The sequence below is a fragment of the Oratosquilla oratoria genome, chromosome 12, assembly GCF_046742065.1.
Source record: "Oratosquilla oratoria isolate Oo_2021 chromosome 12, ASM4674206v1, whole genome shotgun sequence".
NCBI lineage: Eukaryota > Metazoa > Arthropoda > Malacostraca > Stomatopoda > Squillidae > Oratosquilla > Oratosquilla oratoria.
The window spans coordinates 26,177,212-26,195,080 of record NC_134788.1 but is presented as its reverse complement, the minus strand read 5'-3'; the positions used below and the strand labels follow the sequence as shown (position 1 = coordinate 26,195,080).

The 17,869-nt window shown below is 37.7% G+C and overlaps 1 protein-coding gene across 1 annotated transcript; it reads right to left on the bottom strand.

Moving 5' to 3' along the window:
• Window positions 1-14,897: 14,897 nt before the first annotated feature.
• LOC143032043 (uncharacterized) lies at window positions 14,898-16,741 on the bottom strand. Its single transcript, XM_076196511.1, has 2 exons — window positions 15,724-16,741; window positions 14,898-15,276 (listed from the first exon to the last, which is right to left on the bottom strand). Exons 1-2 carry the CDS (start codon window positions 16,348-16,350, stop codon window positions 14,974-14,976), a joined length of 930 nt encoding a protein of 309 aa, XP_076052626.1. The 5' UTR covers window positions 16,351-16,741; the 3' UTR covers window positions 14,898-14,973.
• Between the last annotated feature and the right edge of the window lie 1,128 nt (window positions 16,742-17,869).

Below are 17,869 nucleotides of genomic sequence, written 5' to 3'. Positions count from 1 at the left end.
TTCCATAGTTTTATTCAAGTAACAAGTTCATAGCAGATTCACTGAATCGGATATTAACTTCTGCTGCTAAGTCATTTTTCAGGAGACACTCCCATGAGTTTATTTTTGTAGAAACAGCACCAAAAGCCTATGGGTTAAACTATAAAATAATGATTTCTGACACTCTTGAATGAAAAGTAAATTGCCCAACCAACCCAATTTAATCTGTCACCACCTCTACTTACATGGGGTTGGGTTAGGTTAGACTCACCCACCCCCTTCCTGGCCCCTCCACACACAGGCGAGATAAGCCTATCGAGTTATAGTTATACAGTGAGAACAGCCACTTCAATTAAGCAACAATTAAATTTGTTTAAACAATATTTTTATATTGTGCCCCAACGCAATCTTACTCTTATTTCATAATGGCAAGACAAAACTTTTTTGGTGTATTATAATACAGCTCTTGTATAAACAATAAGCATGCTCTCTTTCATTTATATTTCATATATAAACCCTAGGAATGGTGGCTAATTTGAGCACTTTAGTGAGTTTCTGGCTAATATTCTACTCACTTTTGCTACATGTTTTGCTAGCAAACTCTAGTATCCGTCACACAGTGCAGGTTTTCCCCGTGACTGGCGAAAACAATAACAAAGGTTTACGCCAAATATTCACCTGCCACCTTGTAGACGCGTATTCTCTGAAAGTCTGGAGAAAATATGTCAGTTGCATACGAAAGCTACTGAGCCTGAAGAAGCAGAAGAAAAGGTTGTAGCTTCGGTCATGGTTGTCAAGGAGTTGTTATTAAAGTGTGTATGCCAACCTAGTGAAGGAACTTTCAGAAAGCACTTTATTTTTAGAACCACAGACAGACATTCTCTTCGAAGTTGTGGTCCGGTGTCTTTGAGTGCAATGCATTTCCAACTTGGCTATATTTGTAAACGAAACTATGCGGTAGTCAAACGAAAAAAAAAAAATGAGCACAGATTTCATATACTTTAATTTTTAATGGGTATATAGTGTCAATAAAAAACACGTGGTTAAACAACAAAATGCCTATTCCATTCCAGATATATTTTGTATACACCCCATGTACTGTGGTTCATTTGAGCATTGAACTGGATAAACAAACAGGGTTGCCAGATGTAAACTGCCGAAAGTCGCGAGATACAGGACTAAAAGTATAAGCATTGGTTTAAGTCACTGTAACTTTGTTACGGGTTAGCTCGGTTCGAATCCTCGGCTCGCCCACGTTTCAATTTCCAACGAATGCCTCCATCGAGCGATTCTTCAGTTTCGACTGCGATGGCATGGAATTAAAAGTGATTTGTGTCTGAAAAAAGATATTAATTGATCACTGGGAATCATTCAGTGTAAATGTATATATATAAATAATATATATATATATACATATATATATATATATATATATATATATATATTTGTGTGTGTGTGTGTGTGTGTGTGTGTGTGTGTGTGTGTGTGTGTGTGTGTGTGTGTGTGTATTCACTTAGTCTTTGGATCACGTGTTGGACTCGTGATCGACAGCTATTTCCCTCCTGGAAGAGAGCTCAGAGCTCGTAGGTCCGATCTATGGGTAATGCTATGACCTTGCACACACACACACACACACCCAACACACGCCCACGAGAGTTGGAGTAACACCCCTCAGCGCTGCGATACTGATATTATTTCAGCCCCGAGCGAGGGTCGAACCCGGACCTCCGTAGTGGCAGGCCATGAGAGGTGTGTGTGTGTGTGTGTGTGTGTGTTCACCTCGGATCTGCTGCAGTCTCTGTCGAGACAGCCAGACACCACCCTACGGCAGTGAGCTCAGAGCTCATTATTTGCCGATCTCTGGGTAGGTCTGAGACCACTCACACACCGGGACAGCAAGGTCACAACTCCTTGACTAACGTCCCGTACCTACTCACTGCTAGGTGAACAGGGGTTACACGTGAAAGGAGACAAACCCAACTTATCTCCGCCCGGCCGGGGAATCGAACCCCGGTTCTCTGGCTTGTGAGGCCAGTGCTTTTACCAATCCGCCACCGAGCCGTGTGTGTATTCACTTGGTCTTTGGATCACGTGTTGGACCCGTGATCGACAGCTATTTCCCTCCTGGAAGAGAGTGTGTGTGTGTGTGTGTGTGTGTGTGCGTGTATAATACGTGTATATGTGTTATATATAATATATATTTATATATATATTATATATCAGGAGCTCGCACTTGATGTTGATGGCATTTCTACTTTCAAGAGTTCATTCAGATCATCAATTGACTGAATAGAAGAATGACATGCTACATATACAGTGAGACGAATTTCAAATTTACTAAGTTTATCTTCCTCCTTCGATAGAACAGACTTGATGCTCATCTGCTTGTCACTTACTTTCGATACATTTTGTTTGTTTTACGACTCGCTGTTTTTTTTTTTTTTTTTTATCCGTTCTGTGAGCTCTCATGCCCGTTCTACAAACTTTACAACGTGCCTTATTTCCATCCTCTTTCACTTCCGCTAACCATTTTTCAAACAGGGGATCCTTTACCCAGACAAACTGAAACGTTTTCGAGTAGTTTGACCACCTCTTCATTTCTAGATCTGTGGAGCTCACAACACTATGGTCCTCATCGACCGTCACATAGGCTGACTAATCGAATACGTACATTTCGTACTGAGCCTCCGCGGGGCGAGATGCAAGCGGGACGATCTAGCACGTTGAATACGTTCCTGTTAATTTTCATCCTACGTAGCAGTCTCAAATCGGACTAGGGTTGCCTGGTTGGTTTTACCAAGAAAAAAATGCCAACTGTCGCCAAAAATATATCAAATTATGCCAAAATTACTTCCTGAATGCAGAAATAATCACTACTCTATTAGTCTTCATGAATGCAGAAATAATAACTACCAGTCTTCTCATTAGTAGCCCAACTTACTTCAAAAGTAGCCCAAAATGTCGCAAGTCGCAAAACTCAAATTTAAGTCGCGCCGAGCTTTCAAAAGTAGCCCAATTTGCGACTTGTAGCCCAATCTGGCAACCGTGTAAACAAACTTGCCATTGTCCTTCCCAGCGAATTATCCACATTTCCTGGCAGCAGGAGTCAGTACCATGCTACTCACTTTGGACATCACGACTACGTGTAAGAAATATCCCTAAGAATCGCCCGATAGCAATAGCCCTCTTTCATACACAACTATCTTTTCATTTTCTGACAGACATCTCATCACTCCTGCAACTACCGATCCCGCGCGAGTAGAGCGAGTGGTCTTTTCCAGGTAGTCCATAGCTCATTCTTGAAATATCTGACACATAATATACACAGGTCCTTTGTAACTGAGACATCAGTCGACTCATCAGTAAGGGAAAATGAAGTTTGTTGTAGGTCTCTGATTATTGAACCATGAAGATATTATTGTACAACATTAGTGGCCATAGTGGTGTATTTTGTTCTGTGGTGTTTCAGATACAATGAAAAAATAAAATGCATTTTCTCTCACTTGGTTTTATTTTTATTGAATATAAGCGCCGACTTCGCCATGCGCGCTTGGCCCTCGGCACTGCTCGCTTTACGAGCGGCCAATCAATTGTCTTCGTTGCCGTGACGTCAGCCTTCTCGACCAATCAGCCGTCTTCGTTCCCATGACGCCATCACTCTCTACCAATCAGTTGTCCCCATTGCCGTGACCTCACCACTCTCTCAGGCAATCAGGTTCTCGTAGAGTGTTACCAAATCACCGGTTAGATAATTTTGCCAAAAACAGACATGTTCATTTTTTATTTATTCATTAATACTGACAGAATTCCTTGGTCATTTTTCTGGTCGAGAAGTTGACATTATACTATCTATGCTTATTACATTACCAAGTCACGATATTCTATTTCATATACTAATTTACAGAAAGTAGGGTCCCTTTCTTAAGTATTTATGTTCTCTCTCAATAACCAAGCTGTAGCACATATGTATACATGAACATTATATTAATGTGTTTCATGTCATGGATACAGATGGGGCCAGATTTACATGCTGCAGGGCCCTGTCAGGTTCGCCCCCTATTAGCATTTAGTAAATTTGTCATATACTAATATTCATGTTTATACAAACTCACCAACTACTCAGTCATTAGATGTAGTAATGTAGGAAAATCAGGAAACAAATTTTTACAGTGCATGTAATAATACAGGTCCTTTATCAAAGAGAAGTTATTTACCCAAAGTACTACATCACAGTGTGAAAAAGCGGCTCTGAGAAAATTAACAAAAAACTAATTGTGTTATGATTTATATCTTCAACTTTGAGCAAATTCTAAACTAACCTAATTGAAATTGACTGGAGTAGACAACACTCAAAAGCTTATAGTTTCCTCCTGGGTTTGATTCTTGCAAAGTCCTCAATTACTTCACAAATACAAACACTCCTGAGTAGTTTGTGTTCAGTACTCAAAAGGGCCACAGAAACCAAACGACTTTGTCCCAATGTGCTACTAAAAATTAACACACACAAAATATCATCCCAGTTTCCATGAAACATGCTGTCAACCACCTCGGAGTTTGTTTAGAGTCACTGTGCTGCTCAGCACTCGGTCACGGTCAGCTGGTTACTAGTTTTCGTTATCATGATACACACACACAATATATATTATTGTAATGGAGTTGGTGCAGAGCCCCTTAATGCATGGGGCTTTCGGCTGCGGCCCTATTGGCCCTGTCCAAAATCCGGCCATGGATACAAATTAAAAGATTTGACAGGATCAGCATGGCCTCTAAGGAATACGTCTAGGTATTGTAACAAAACAGTATTTAGTATAGTAACAAAACAGTATTTAAATTTTGTTTTCTTTATTGTGAAGTATCACAATATTAACAAATGGTGCTACAATCATCCATCTGTTTGTTTATCTAATTTATTAATTTGTTTTGCACAGATCAAATGGCATTTCATTGGTTCTATAACATATCACATTAAAGCTTAAATCAGTTTTCAACAAATATAAACTGAGATAATGAACATATTTTATATTTTCTGGCCCATAATACATCCACTAAAACGACTCCACTGGTGTATGAAGAATAATTAACACTCACACAAAATACCATCCCAGTTTTCATGAAACATGCTGTCAGTCACCTCGGAGTTTGTTTAGAGTCACTGTGCTGCTCAACACTCAGTCGAAGTCTGCTGATTACTAGTTTTCTTTATCATGATACACACATACACAAAAAAAAAGAAAAATACTTATATTATTGTAATGGAGTTGGTGCAGGACCCTTAATGCATGGGGCCTTGGGCTGCGGCCCTATTGGCCCTGCCCTAAATCCGGCCATGGGTACAGATTAAAACATTTGATAGGATCAGTATGCCCTGTAAGGAATATGTTTAGGTATTGTAACAAAACAGTATTTAAATTTTGTTTTCTTTATTGTGAAGTTTCACAATATTAATGAATGATGCTACAATCATCCATCTGTTTGTTTACATATCTAATTCATTAATTTGTTTTGTACAGATCAAATGGCATTCCACTGGTTCTATAACATATAACATTAAAGCTTAAATCAGTTTTCAACAAATATAAGTTGAGATAATGAAAATATTTTATGTTTTCTGGCCCTATAATACATCCACTAAAACTACTCCACTGGTGTATGAAGAACTTCACCACTGCATCACTAAATTCATAAAAAAAAATTCATACAGTACTGTGTTTAAACAACTTGTTAGAAAACAAAAAAAGCCATATACATATATATATATATATATATATATATATATATATTTCTATATATATATATATATATATATATATATGTATATACTGTATACATTATATATATATATATAATATATATATATATATGTAATGTATATGTATATATATACCTCATATTTCATGGGAAGGGGAGCTATGCTCGTGGTATCCCGTCTTCATATCTCATTTTATCTTGCCTGTTTTTAAATTTGTGTATTGTTTTTGCACACACCACTTTCTCATCTAACTTGTTCCAAATGTCTATTAGCCTAATATGTGGATAAATCTGATCTTTTTCACTTTTCTTCTATAACTGTCTTTATTGATTTTCCTTCTGTGTCTTCTTGTATTTCTACTGTCCCATTTTATTAGATTCTCTCCATCAATAGTTTCTATGGCTTTCATGATTCTATAAATAGTTATCAAGTCTCCTCTCTCTTCTTTGCTCTAATGTCTGTAGCTCAAGTTTTGCTAGTCTCTCTTCATATGATAGTTTTGAGAATGTTGGTGCCAATTTTGTAATTGCTCTTTGTATTCAAGTTTTGTTATACATTTTTTTTGTACTTGGTGACCACGTCGTCACTGCATATTCCAATCTTGGTCTTATCAAAGTGACTAGTATTTTCTTCAACATTTCTTCATCCAGGTATGTAAATGCCACTTTGATTGTTCTTATTGAATTATAAGTTTCTCCAATTTTTTTTTTTATATGTTTCTCAGGTGACATATTATTCATAATAATGACTCCCAGGTCCTTCTCATTTTCTACTTTTTTATTTCTTCTACCAATTTATATGATCCCACTATTCTTTTTTTGCCTCTTCCAAATTCCATTATACTACACTTATTCACATTAAATTCTATCTCCCACTTCCTACTCCATTCCCATACTTTATTGAAATCACTAGCGACTCACAATCTTCTTCAGTGTTTACTTTTTTCAACAATTTTGCATGATCCACAAAGAAGCTCATATAACTTTTAATTCCTTTATCGATATAATTAATATATATATATCAAACATTATTGGGGCTAGAATTGTTCCTTGTGGAACACAACTTATCACTTCATCCCAATTAGAGTATTTGTCTCTTATCACTACTCTCATTTTTCTTTCACGCAAGAAGTTATCCGCTTTAGCAGTTTGTCCTGTATTCCTCCTGCAGTTTATAATTTCTTAAGCAACTTCTTATGTGGCACCTTATCAAAAGCTTTTTTCAGGTCTAGAAATGCACAATCAGCCCATCCATCTCTTTCTTGTATTACATCTATTAGCCTTGAATAGAAACACATTAAGTTTGTGACGCATGGTCGTCCTTGTCTGAATCCGGATTGCCTTGGATTTAGTACGTTGTTTTTTCCAAATGCCTTACTCATCTACTTTTGATAATTATTTCACAAATTTTTGCTATCATACTTGTTAGAGAGACTGGTCTATAGATAGTAGGGTCTTCCTTGTTCCTCCCCTTATATATTGGTACTATATTTGCTCTTTTCCAGTCTTTTTTAACTTTTCCTTCTTTCAATGAACTGTTTATTAGGCTATGTATTTTGTCTGTAAGTTCATTCCTGCATTCTCTCAAAATCCAGTTTGCTATTTCATCTGGTCCACGCGATTTTCTGACATCGAGATTACTCAAGTGTTTCATTATTTCATTCCTTGTTACTTCTATCTCTTTCTCCTCCCATTCGATATCTCTAGGTTGCATGTGCTCCCTTGTAAACACAGATTTAAAATGCTTGTTCATAATTTCTGCCATTTCTATTTCCTCTGTGTATTCAACTCCTCCTTGTTGTAGTTTCTCTAATTCTTGTTTTTCAGTTTACTGTTTACAAATCTGTAAAATAGTTTTGGTTGATCTTTACATTTTTCTGTGACATCTTTTTTGTATTTTCTCTTTTCTTCTCTGCACACTTGTACATATTCATTTCTATAACTAGTATATATTTTCAATTTTTCAGGTCTTTTGTCTTTTTTTTCATTTTATCCAAGCTTTATCTCTTTTGTCTTTTAACTCCCTACATCTTTTGTTGTACCAGCACTTTACATATTCTTTTTCTTGTTTTTGTCTTGGGACATACATTTCCACTCCTTTATAAATTTTTGTCAAAATATTCAATTTCTCTTCTAGTGTTGTTTCCTCCTTGTGTATTCTTTCCCAGTCAGCTTTTTGAAAGAGTTCTCTTATTTTATCAAAATTTGTTTTTTCATACATCAGTCTTCCCTTTCTATATTGTTCATTTTTTTATGTATTTTTCCTCATTTAGTTCCAGTTCAACCAATATGTGGTCACTTTTACTTATTGGTGTCTTATATTCAATCTTGTCCACTATTTCAGGTTCTGATGTGATTATTAGGTCTAGTCTTGATGGTTCTTCCTCATTTCTATACCTAGTATTCTCTTGTATCCATTGTGCCATTGTATGTCCTATAATCATATCAAGTAGCACATTTCCCCATAGGTCGTCTCCACCCTTCACTGTCATCTCTTCCCAGCAGATTTCTTTACAATCAAAGTCACCCATTATAACTATTCTTTCTCCATCTTCCTATATCTTATTTAGTGTTATCCTTGTGTCTTCTGACATACTTTTGTGTTCTCTCTCTTCCCACGGGGCCGTTTTAGGAGGCACATAATTTACTACAAACTTCCTGTTCTTCCCATTCCTGTCTTCCACTTCCATCATAATCATCTCTATTCTTTCCATATGTGACATTCCTCACATTTATATCCTTCTTAGTCAGGAACATAACTCCACCCCTTTGTTTTACCTGTTTCTAATCCAATGATTATATGCACCATGTCCTACAGTGTTGGGTGGTAGTGGACCTTTCAATTTTGTCTATACAATTCCCATTATATCCGGTTCTTTATCATTCAGATAATCATTCACTTCATTCAAGCCTGTTATTAAGCCATCTATATTTGTGAAAGACACTTTTAATTTTCTGTTACTTCCATTGTGTTTTCCATTTCCCTTCTGTTTTCCTCTGCTATGGACCATTTCCTCACTTTCATATTCACTACTCTCCAAAAGAATTTATCTTTTTCTCTGTTCTTTTCTCATTTTTTTTTCCTTAGCTTCTAGTCTTTTTTTCTCATCCTCTTTATTCATTTCTCTTTTTATCCATACCTTTTTATATTGCTCACTGTCTGCTAGTTTCCTTGTTTTTGCTAAGATATTCTCTGCAGTCATTTGTGACCTGAATTTAACCTTTATTGGTCTGGTCCTATCTGTATTGTATTTTCTGAGTCTATACATTACTTCTATTTGTTTCCCTATTTCTGGTTCCTCTTCTTGAACTACTTCTAATATATTATTTACTTTTTCCTTTTCCTCCTTTATTCTTGTAGTCCTATTTAGATTATACTTTTCTTCCATCCCTAATATTTTATCTGCCAAGTCTCTTACTATGTTCTCCTTCTCCCTCATCACTTTAATAACTTTGTTCTTTCATGTGCTGCTCCATTATACCTCTATATTCAATTTGATTGTGCTCTTGTACTTTTTCCAACCATTTACCTCTTTTGCTATGGACTCTTTATTCTCTTTATTACTCCTCTTCAATTCCTCATTCTCTTCCTTTACTTCTCTTAACTGTCTTTTTAATTCTACTCTTTCTTTAGTTAGGTTTTGATTCCCCTTTTTTAGTTCTTCCAGCTTATCAACTCTTTGAATAATTGACTTTATTTGGTTAAACTTAGCTTCCCAATTTTCATTCATTTCTTTTAATTTCTTCTCTAAATTTACTAGTCAGGGGAGGTTGTCATATCCTCCCTCATCAACTCCATGAAAATAGTTATCTTCACTTTCCATTGCTCTGCTCTTATCTGTATTTCTAATCTTTACATTTTTTACTAATCACATCGACTTCACCATCAGGCTGTCTCTTGTATACATAGCGTCTGAGTTGATCCTGGGCCCTCTCTTCCCCATCCTCATTTCCTTCCATTTTCCTCAGTAATCCCTCCCCTTCTCCTTTTTCTTCACCTTCCCACTACGCCTTGAAACTTGTAGAAATCACCGAAGTCCAGACTTCGCTGCTACTCCGACCGGCGTGTGTGTGTGTGTGTGTGTGTATTTTACTAGTATTTTGCAGGATGAGAAAACCTGGATTGCTTATGCCAAGCATCGCACTAGTCTCTAGATCAGTGGTTCTTAACCCCTGGGTCGCCAAGCCATTTTATTGGGTCGCTAAGGGTTTGCAGAAAATAATTATTTTCCCACTACAAATATATTATAATTATATACCGTAATAATTAAAATACATGATGCCTAGTTTTAGGATTCTAAGCAGACCACGATTAAATAAAAACTCCAAAGCAGAAAATTGATTTGAAGTGTTTTGAAATTTCAATGTAAAACCGACAATTTGAAGTTTTCCGTATGTAGGCTTGGGTCGCGATGCTTGATTTGTGCACAAATTTGGGTCTCTGCCAAAAAAGGTTAAGAACCACTGCTCTAGATGGAACATTCTTAGAGTTCCTAGGATATTTTCACAAAACACTATTCATGCATTGCTGAATGTTCATTCCGTGCCATTGATTTATGCTCATTTGTCTAATAAAAGCCAAACTTAGACAAATTTTCTAGGGTGGCTGAAATAATTGAAACCAGATCTAGCACCCAAAACTATTCAAATTAATGTATGGCAATTTTCACATCCTTATATTATTTCCATCTTATTTTTGTACAACTTCAGACTATTTCAAAATATTTTCAACTTTCTTATCATGTTTTTCTATATCTTCAGACAAACTATTTTCAAACCATTTTAACATTTATATAATGTTCTATTTTCATATATAAAATTACTTTAATTCTGGTCATTTTTGGGGGGTAGTTGTAATGTGGAGTTATTGTTCATGGGTGGTAGTTGTCCTGATACCACTCATATGAGTAAGTTGCATTGCACAGGTCATGTTGGAAAGGCCTATCTCCTGTGTGAGTGATCATTTAAGATCACCCTTTTGTGAGAAAGCTGTATTACACCGATCACATTAAAGAGGCTTCTCTCTTGTGTGGATAATCATGTGACGTTTGAGAGAACTCTTCTGTGAGAATGCTGTATCACACAGGTCACAATGAAAAGGTTTCTCTCCTGTGTGGGTCATCATGTGCTTTCTGAGATTACCCTTCTGTGGGAAAGCTGCATCACACAGGTCACACTGAAAAGGCTTCTCTCCTGTGTGGGTCATCATGTGCTGTCTGAGATCACTCTTCCGTATGAAAGCTGCATTACACAGGTTACAGTTGAAAGGCTTCTCTCCTGTGTGGGTCATCATGTGATGTCTGAGATCACTCTTCTGTGAGAAAGCTGCATTGCACACGTTACAGTTGAAAGGCTTCTCTCCTGTGTGGGTCATCATGTGACGTTTGAGGTGACTTTTTAGTGAGAAAGCAGCAAAGCACTGCTCACACTGGAAAGGCTTCTCTCCTGTATGGGTCATCATGTGACGTTTGAGATCACATTCTTGTGAGAATGCTGTACTACACAGGTCACATTGGAAAGGCTTCTCTCCTGTGTGGGTCATCTTGTGATATTTGAGGTATCCTTTTTGTGAGAATGCTGCATTGCACACGTCACATTGGAAAGGCTTCTCTCCTGTATGGGTCATCATGTGACGTTTAAGAACAGATTTTTGTGAGAAAGCAGAATTGCATAGTTCACACTGGAAAGGCTTCTCTCCTATATGGGCCATCACATGATGTTTGAGATAACATTTTTTTGAGAAAGCAGAATTGCATAGCTCACACTGGAAAGGCTTTTCTCCTGTGTGGGTTATCATGTGATGTCTGAGACCATTCTTTTGTGAGAATGCTGCATCACATAGGTCACACTGAAAAGGTTTCTCTCCTGTGTGGGTCATAAAGTGCCTTCTGAGATCACTCTTCTGTGAGAATGCTGCATTGCATAGGTCACACTGAAAAGGCTTCTCTCCTGTATGGGTCACCTTGTGCCTTCTGAGCTCACTCATCACTGGGAAAGCTGCATTGCACAGGTCACACTGGAAAGGCTTCTCTCCTGTGTGGGTCATCATGTGACGTTTGAGAGAAGGCTTGCGTAAGAAAGCTGCATCACACAGGTCACACTGAAAAGGCTTCTCTCCTGTGTGGGTCATCATGTGACATTTGAGATGAGCTTTCTGTGAGAAAGCTGCATTGCACAGGTTACACTGGAAAGGCTTCTCTCCTGTGTGGGTCATCATGTGACGTCTGAAATCACTCTTACACGGGAAAGCTGCATTACATAGCTCACATTGGAAAGGCTTCTCTCCTGTGTGGCTCATCATGTCACATTCAAGGTCACCTAATTATGGGAATGCTGCATTGCACAGGTCACATTGGAAAGCTCTCTCTCCAGTGTGGGTCATAATGTGATGTTTGAAGTGAGACTTTCTGAGAATGCAGAATCACACAGGTCACACTGGAAAGGATTCTCTCATTTGTGGGTCATCATTTGATATTGAAAATGACTTGTGGGATAGCTGTGCCACATATGTCACACTGGATTCTCTTCAATGCATAAGAAATTCATGAAATCTAAAGAAAGGTCTCCCAAAGAGATGTTGATAATGACCCTGAAAAAAATGTTATTATAAGATTGACATCTAAATCTCAGATGTATTTGTTTGATTACATTGATCTAATCATAATATGCAGGAAAGGCACAACACTTGTTGGGTCCTATCACCTATTCTTCTATTTCTATCATAGCCTCAAATTCAGATACAGTGCCAACTTGATAATCCTTGATTTCTAATTGTCATATTCAAATTTGAACCCATGTTTTACTTTACCTTGGGCTATTTCACCTAATGTATTCCACATATTTATGCATCAATATAAATATGTATAATAATATGTAATAATAGGATTATGGATTGTGTACACAAACCATTTTATCATCAAGTCCCTTTGTACCTACACAAACTATGCAGATATCTACACGACTCATCACCAACTACCACTTGAGTGCTATTAATATTGGTCAATGAATATATTTATCTAATATTTGGTTTTATCAATATTGTATATATACACACATCACAGAGACCTCACAGTTGACTTATGTGGAAATTGGAGTATGTTGGAGGACTGAGAGGCAAACCGTTAGAATAATGATTTCTTTGAAGGAAATATACAAGAGGACAATAGTAAAAGATAAGATGTCAAGATGAAAAGTGGTAATGAGAAGAGTTCCACAATGATAAGTGCTTGCACCTATAATATTTCTTGTCAATGACATGATGGAAGGAACAATATGCTATGCCAACATGAGAACAGTGAAAAACAAGAAGGATGATAGACTATTGCAAAAAATATCTAGACACTATTTTTGAAAGGATCCAATAATGGTAAATGAAGTTCATTACCAAGATGCAAATTAATGTAAATGGGCAATAGTTGCAAAAGACCATCCTTAATTTCTCCAATACAAGTCAAATTTTCACAGGCAGCTTCAGCAGCCTGAGGTACGATGATTCAATGATGCATCACAATAGTCACATTATGAAATATAAAGTTTCAGCTGTATTACTCATTCTTTTTCACTCTAAATATTAATAACCACAGAAAATATGATCAGGCCAGTTCACACAATATAGGGCCACTCAGCTACAACTACAAGATAAATACAATCAAGACCCCCAATGCCAGCATCCTCGTATACACAATCATGTCTCATGACATCTACATAGGCGTCATCTTATGGAAGGGGTTAAACTATTGCTCGAGAAGTGAATATATACAATTAGGAATATACAGTGGAAACTTCAAAAATAGCAAACTAACTAGTTATTATAATGGTGTTTGCCTTCACCTGTTCATACTTTTTCACTACAATGTAATGAAACACAGCTTCCAGATCAACTCTACCAGTCATAATTCCTGGCAATATTATATACCAATAAGCCCTTATGTCCTAAAGGGATGGGTGGCAGTGCCAAAGCATATCTTTCACCCATCCCACACCCTTTTATTAGTCTTATATTTGCCTAGTTGTTGGTTTGAATTACATACTACTCTCCATTTATCAGGGAGGTGACATCCATTTCCAGGTGCCTATTTTTTCATTACACATTGAGTATATATTTCCATTTTTACCCTCCCCTGTGGTCGGGGGAAGAATGAATACTTCCACTGAGTCTTCCCACTTGGGCTATAAAAGCAGTTAAAACAAGATGGAGTGTGGGTCTGGACATCCTACTCTCTGTAGCCCTATGGGTACATTCCTGCGAGACAGCAAGGCCAATTCTTAACAGTAGCTATTGATTACCTGCCCCAAGAGTCCAAACACAGATGGCATAGGTGATAGTTTGGCCACAGCCATGCACCTCTTGCTGTAGGCTTGTCACCTACCTTCTTCTTCATGTTAATCTTCCTCACAGCCCTTTTTTAAGGATGCAAGATGTTAATGTTCCATAGTTTGATTCAAATTAACAACTGATTCACTGAATCCGATCTTAACTTTGCTGCTAAACTCATTTTTCATTTTTCAGGAAATACTCCCATGATTTTATTTTTGTAGAAATAGCACCAAAATCCTAAGGATAAAACTATAAACTAATGATTTCTGACACCCTTGAATGAAAAATAAATTACCCTACCAACACAATATAATCTGTCACCACTTCTACTAACATGGGGTTGGGTTTGGTTAGACTCACCCACCCCCTCCCTGGCCCCTCCATCAACCACTACCAAAACATACAGGCGAGATAAGCTTACCAAGTTACAGTTATACAGTAAGGACAGCCACTTCAATTGAGCTATAATTAAATTTGTCAAACAAAATTGTGCCCCAAGGCAATCTTACTCTTAAATCATAATGGCAAAAAAATTGTATAATATAGCTCTTGTATAAATACACATGCTCACTTTTATTTATATTTTATATATAGACCTCAGGAATCGTGTTTAATTTGAGCACTCTAGTGAGTTTCTGGCTAACATTCTACTCACTTTTGCTACCTGTTTTGCAAGCAAACTCTAGTATCCTTCACACTGGGTATCTTTTTCCCATGACTGGCAAAAACAATAACAAATGACTTTAATTCTGGTTGTTATTTTTGGGGGGTAGTTGTAATGTGGGGTTATTGTCCATGGGTGGTAGTTACCACTCATATGAGTAGGTTGCATTGCACAGGTCACATTGGAAAGGCTTCTCTTCTGTGTGAGTGATCATGTGACATTTGAGATCACCCTTTTGTGAGAGAGCTGTATTACTCCGATCACATTAAAGAGGCTTCTCTGCAGTATGGTTCATCTTGTGACATTTGAGAGCACGCTTTTCTGAGAATGCAGAATCGCACAGGTCACACTGGAAAGGCTTTTCTCTTGTGTGGATCAACATGTGACGTTTGAGAGCACTCTTCCGTGAGAATGCTGTATCGCACAGGTCACACTGAAAAGGCTTCTCTCCTGTGTGGGTCATCATGTGACGTTTGAGGGAATTCTTTTGTGAGAATGCTGTATCACACAGGTCACACTGAAAAGGCTTCTCTCCTGTGTGGGTCATCATGTGCTGTCTGAGATCACTCTTCCGTGGGAAAGCTGCATTACACAGGTTACAGTTGAAAGGCTTCTCTCCTGTGTGGGTCATCATGTGATACCTGAGATTACCCTTCCGTGGGAAAGCTGCATTGCACAAGTCACATATGAAAGGTTTCTCTCCTGTGTGGGTCATCATGTGACATTTGAGATCACCCTTTCGAGAGAAAGCTGCATCAAACAGGTCACACTAGAAAAGCTTCTCTCCTGTATGGATCATCATGTGTCTTTTGAGATAACATTTATGTGAGAATGCTGTACTACACAGGTCACATTGGAAAGGTTTCTCTTCTGTGTGCCTCATCATGTGACATTTGAGATACCCTTTTTGTGAGAATGCTGCATTGCACACATCACATTGGAAAGGCTTCTCTCCTGTATGGGTCATCATGTGACGTTTAAGAACAGATTTTTGTGAGAAAGCAGAATTGCATAGTTCACACTGGAAAGGCTTCTCTCCTGTATGGGCCATCACATGACGTTTGAGATAACGTTTTTTTGAGAAAGCAGAATTGCATAGCTCACACTGGAAAGGCTTCTCTCCTGTATGGGTCATCATGTGCTGTCTGAGATCACTCTTTTGTGAGAATGCTGCATCACATAGGTCACATTGAAAAGGTTTCTTTCCTGTGTGGGTCATAAAGTGCCTTCTGAGATCACTCTTCTGTGAGAATGCTGCATCACATAGGTCACACTGAAAAGGCTTCTCTCCTGTGTGGGTCACCATGTGCCTTCTGAGCTCACTCATCACTGGGAAAGCTCCACTGCACAGGTCACACTGGAAAGGCTTTTCTCCTGTGTGGGTCATCATGTGACGTTTGAGAGAATACTTGTGTAAGAAAGCTGCATTGCACAGGTCACACTGAAAAGGCTTCTCTCCTGTGTGGGTCATCATGTGACATTTGAGATTAACTTTCTGTGAGAAAGCTGCATCGCACAGGTTACACTGGAAAGGCTTCTCTCCTGTGTGGGTCATCATGTGACGTCTGAAATCACTCTTCCATGGGAAAGCTGCATTGCATAGCTCACATTGGAAAGGCTTCTCTCCTGTGTGGCTCATCATGTCACATTTAAGGTCACCTTTTTATGGGAATGCTGCATTGCACAGGTCACATTGGAAAGCTCTCTCTCCAGTGTGGGTCATAATGTGATATTTGAAGTGAGAATTCTTTGAGAATGCAGAATCACACGGGTCACACTGGAAAGGATTCTCGTCTCTGTGGGTCATCATTTGATATTGAAGATGACTTGTGAGATAGCTGTGCCACATATGTCACACTGGATTCTCTTCAATGTATAAGAAATTCATGAAATCTAAAGAAATGTCTCCCAAAGAAATGTTGATAATTACCCTGAAAAATATGATTATAAGAATGACATCCAAATCTTTGAGATGTATTTGTTTGATTACATTGAAATCATCATAATATACAGGAAATGTGCAACACTTGTTGGAACCTATCTCCTATTCTTCTATTTCTATCATACTTAGCCTCAAATTCAAGTACAGTGCCAACTTGATAATCCTTGATTTCTAATTGTCATATTCAGATTTGAACCCATGTATTACTTTACCTTGGGCTATTTCACCTAATGTATTCCATGTGTTTATGCATCAATATAAATATGTATAATAATGTGTAGTAATAGGATTATGGATTGTGTACATATACCATTCCATAGTCAAGTCCCTTTGAACCTTGACAAACTATGTACGTATCCACATTACTCATCACCAACTACCGCTTGACTGCTATTAATATTGGTCAATGATTATATTTATTTGATATTTGGTGATATCAATATTATATTTATAGAACTCACAGTTGACTTAAGTGGAAATTGGACTATGTTGGAGGACTGAGAGGGAAACTACTAGAATAGATTAATGATTTCTTTGAAGGAAGTATACAAGAGGACAATAGTAAAAGATGTCAAGATGAAAAGCAGTAATGAGAAGAGTTCCACAACATTCAGTGCTTCCATTGATAATATTTCTTGTCTATGTCAATGACATGATAGAAGGAACAACATGCTATGCCAACATGAGAACAGTGAAAAACAAGAAGGATGATAGACTATTGCAAAAATATCGACTATTTTTGAAAGAATCCAATAATGGTAAATGAAGTTCATTACCAAGATGCAAAGTACTGGAAATGGGCAATTGTGGCAAAAGACCATCCTTAATCTCTCCAATACAAGTCAAATTTTCACAGGCAGCATCAGCAGCCTGATGTATGATGATTCGATGATGCATCACAATAGTCACATTATGAAATATAAAGTTACAGCTGTAATACTCATTCTCTTTCACTCTGAATATCAATAACCACAGACAATATAATCAGGCCAGTTCACAGAATATGGGGCCACTCAGCTACAACTACAAGATTAATACAATCAAGACCCCAATGCCAGCATCCTCGTATACGCAATCATGTCTCATGACATCTACATAGGTGTCATCTTGTGGGCAGGGTTAAACTATTCCTCTAGAAGTGAACCTATTACAAAAGACAATCTGTCACCAGACAGATATATCAGCAGGATTGTGGGAGAAAGCACTATTGCAGAAGATT

Bases quoted from the DNA above. Each gene is read 5' to 3' on its own strand.
- LOC143032043 (XM_076196511.1), bottom strand. From the start codon at position 16,350: ATGATGAGCCACACAGGAGAGAAGCCTTTCCAATGTGAGCTATGCAAT. The intron at 15,277-15,723 runs CTATGCAATTCT...TTCCCACGGAAG, and splicing joins AGAAGCCTTTCCAGTGTGAA to AGTGATCTCAGACAGCACAT.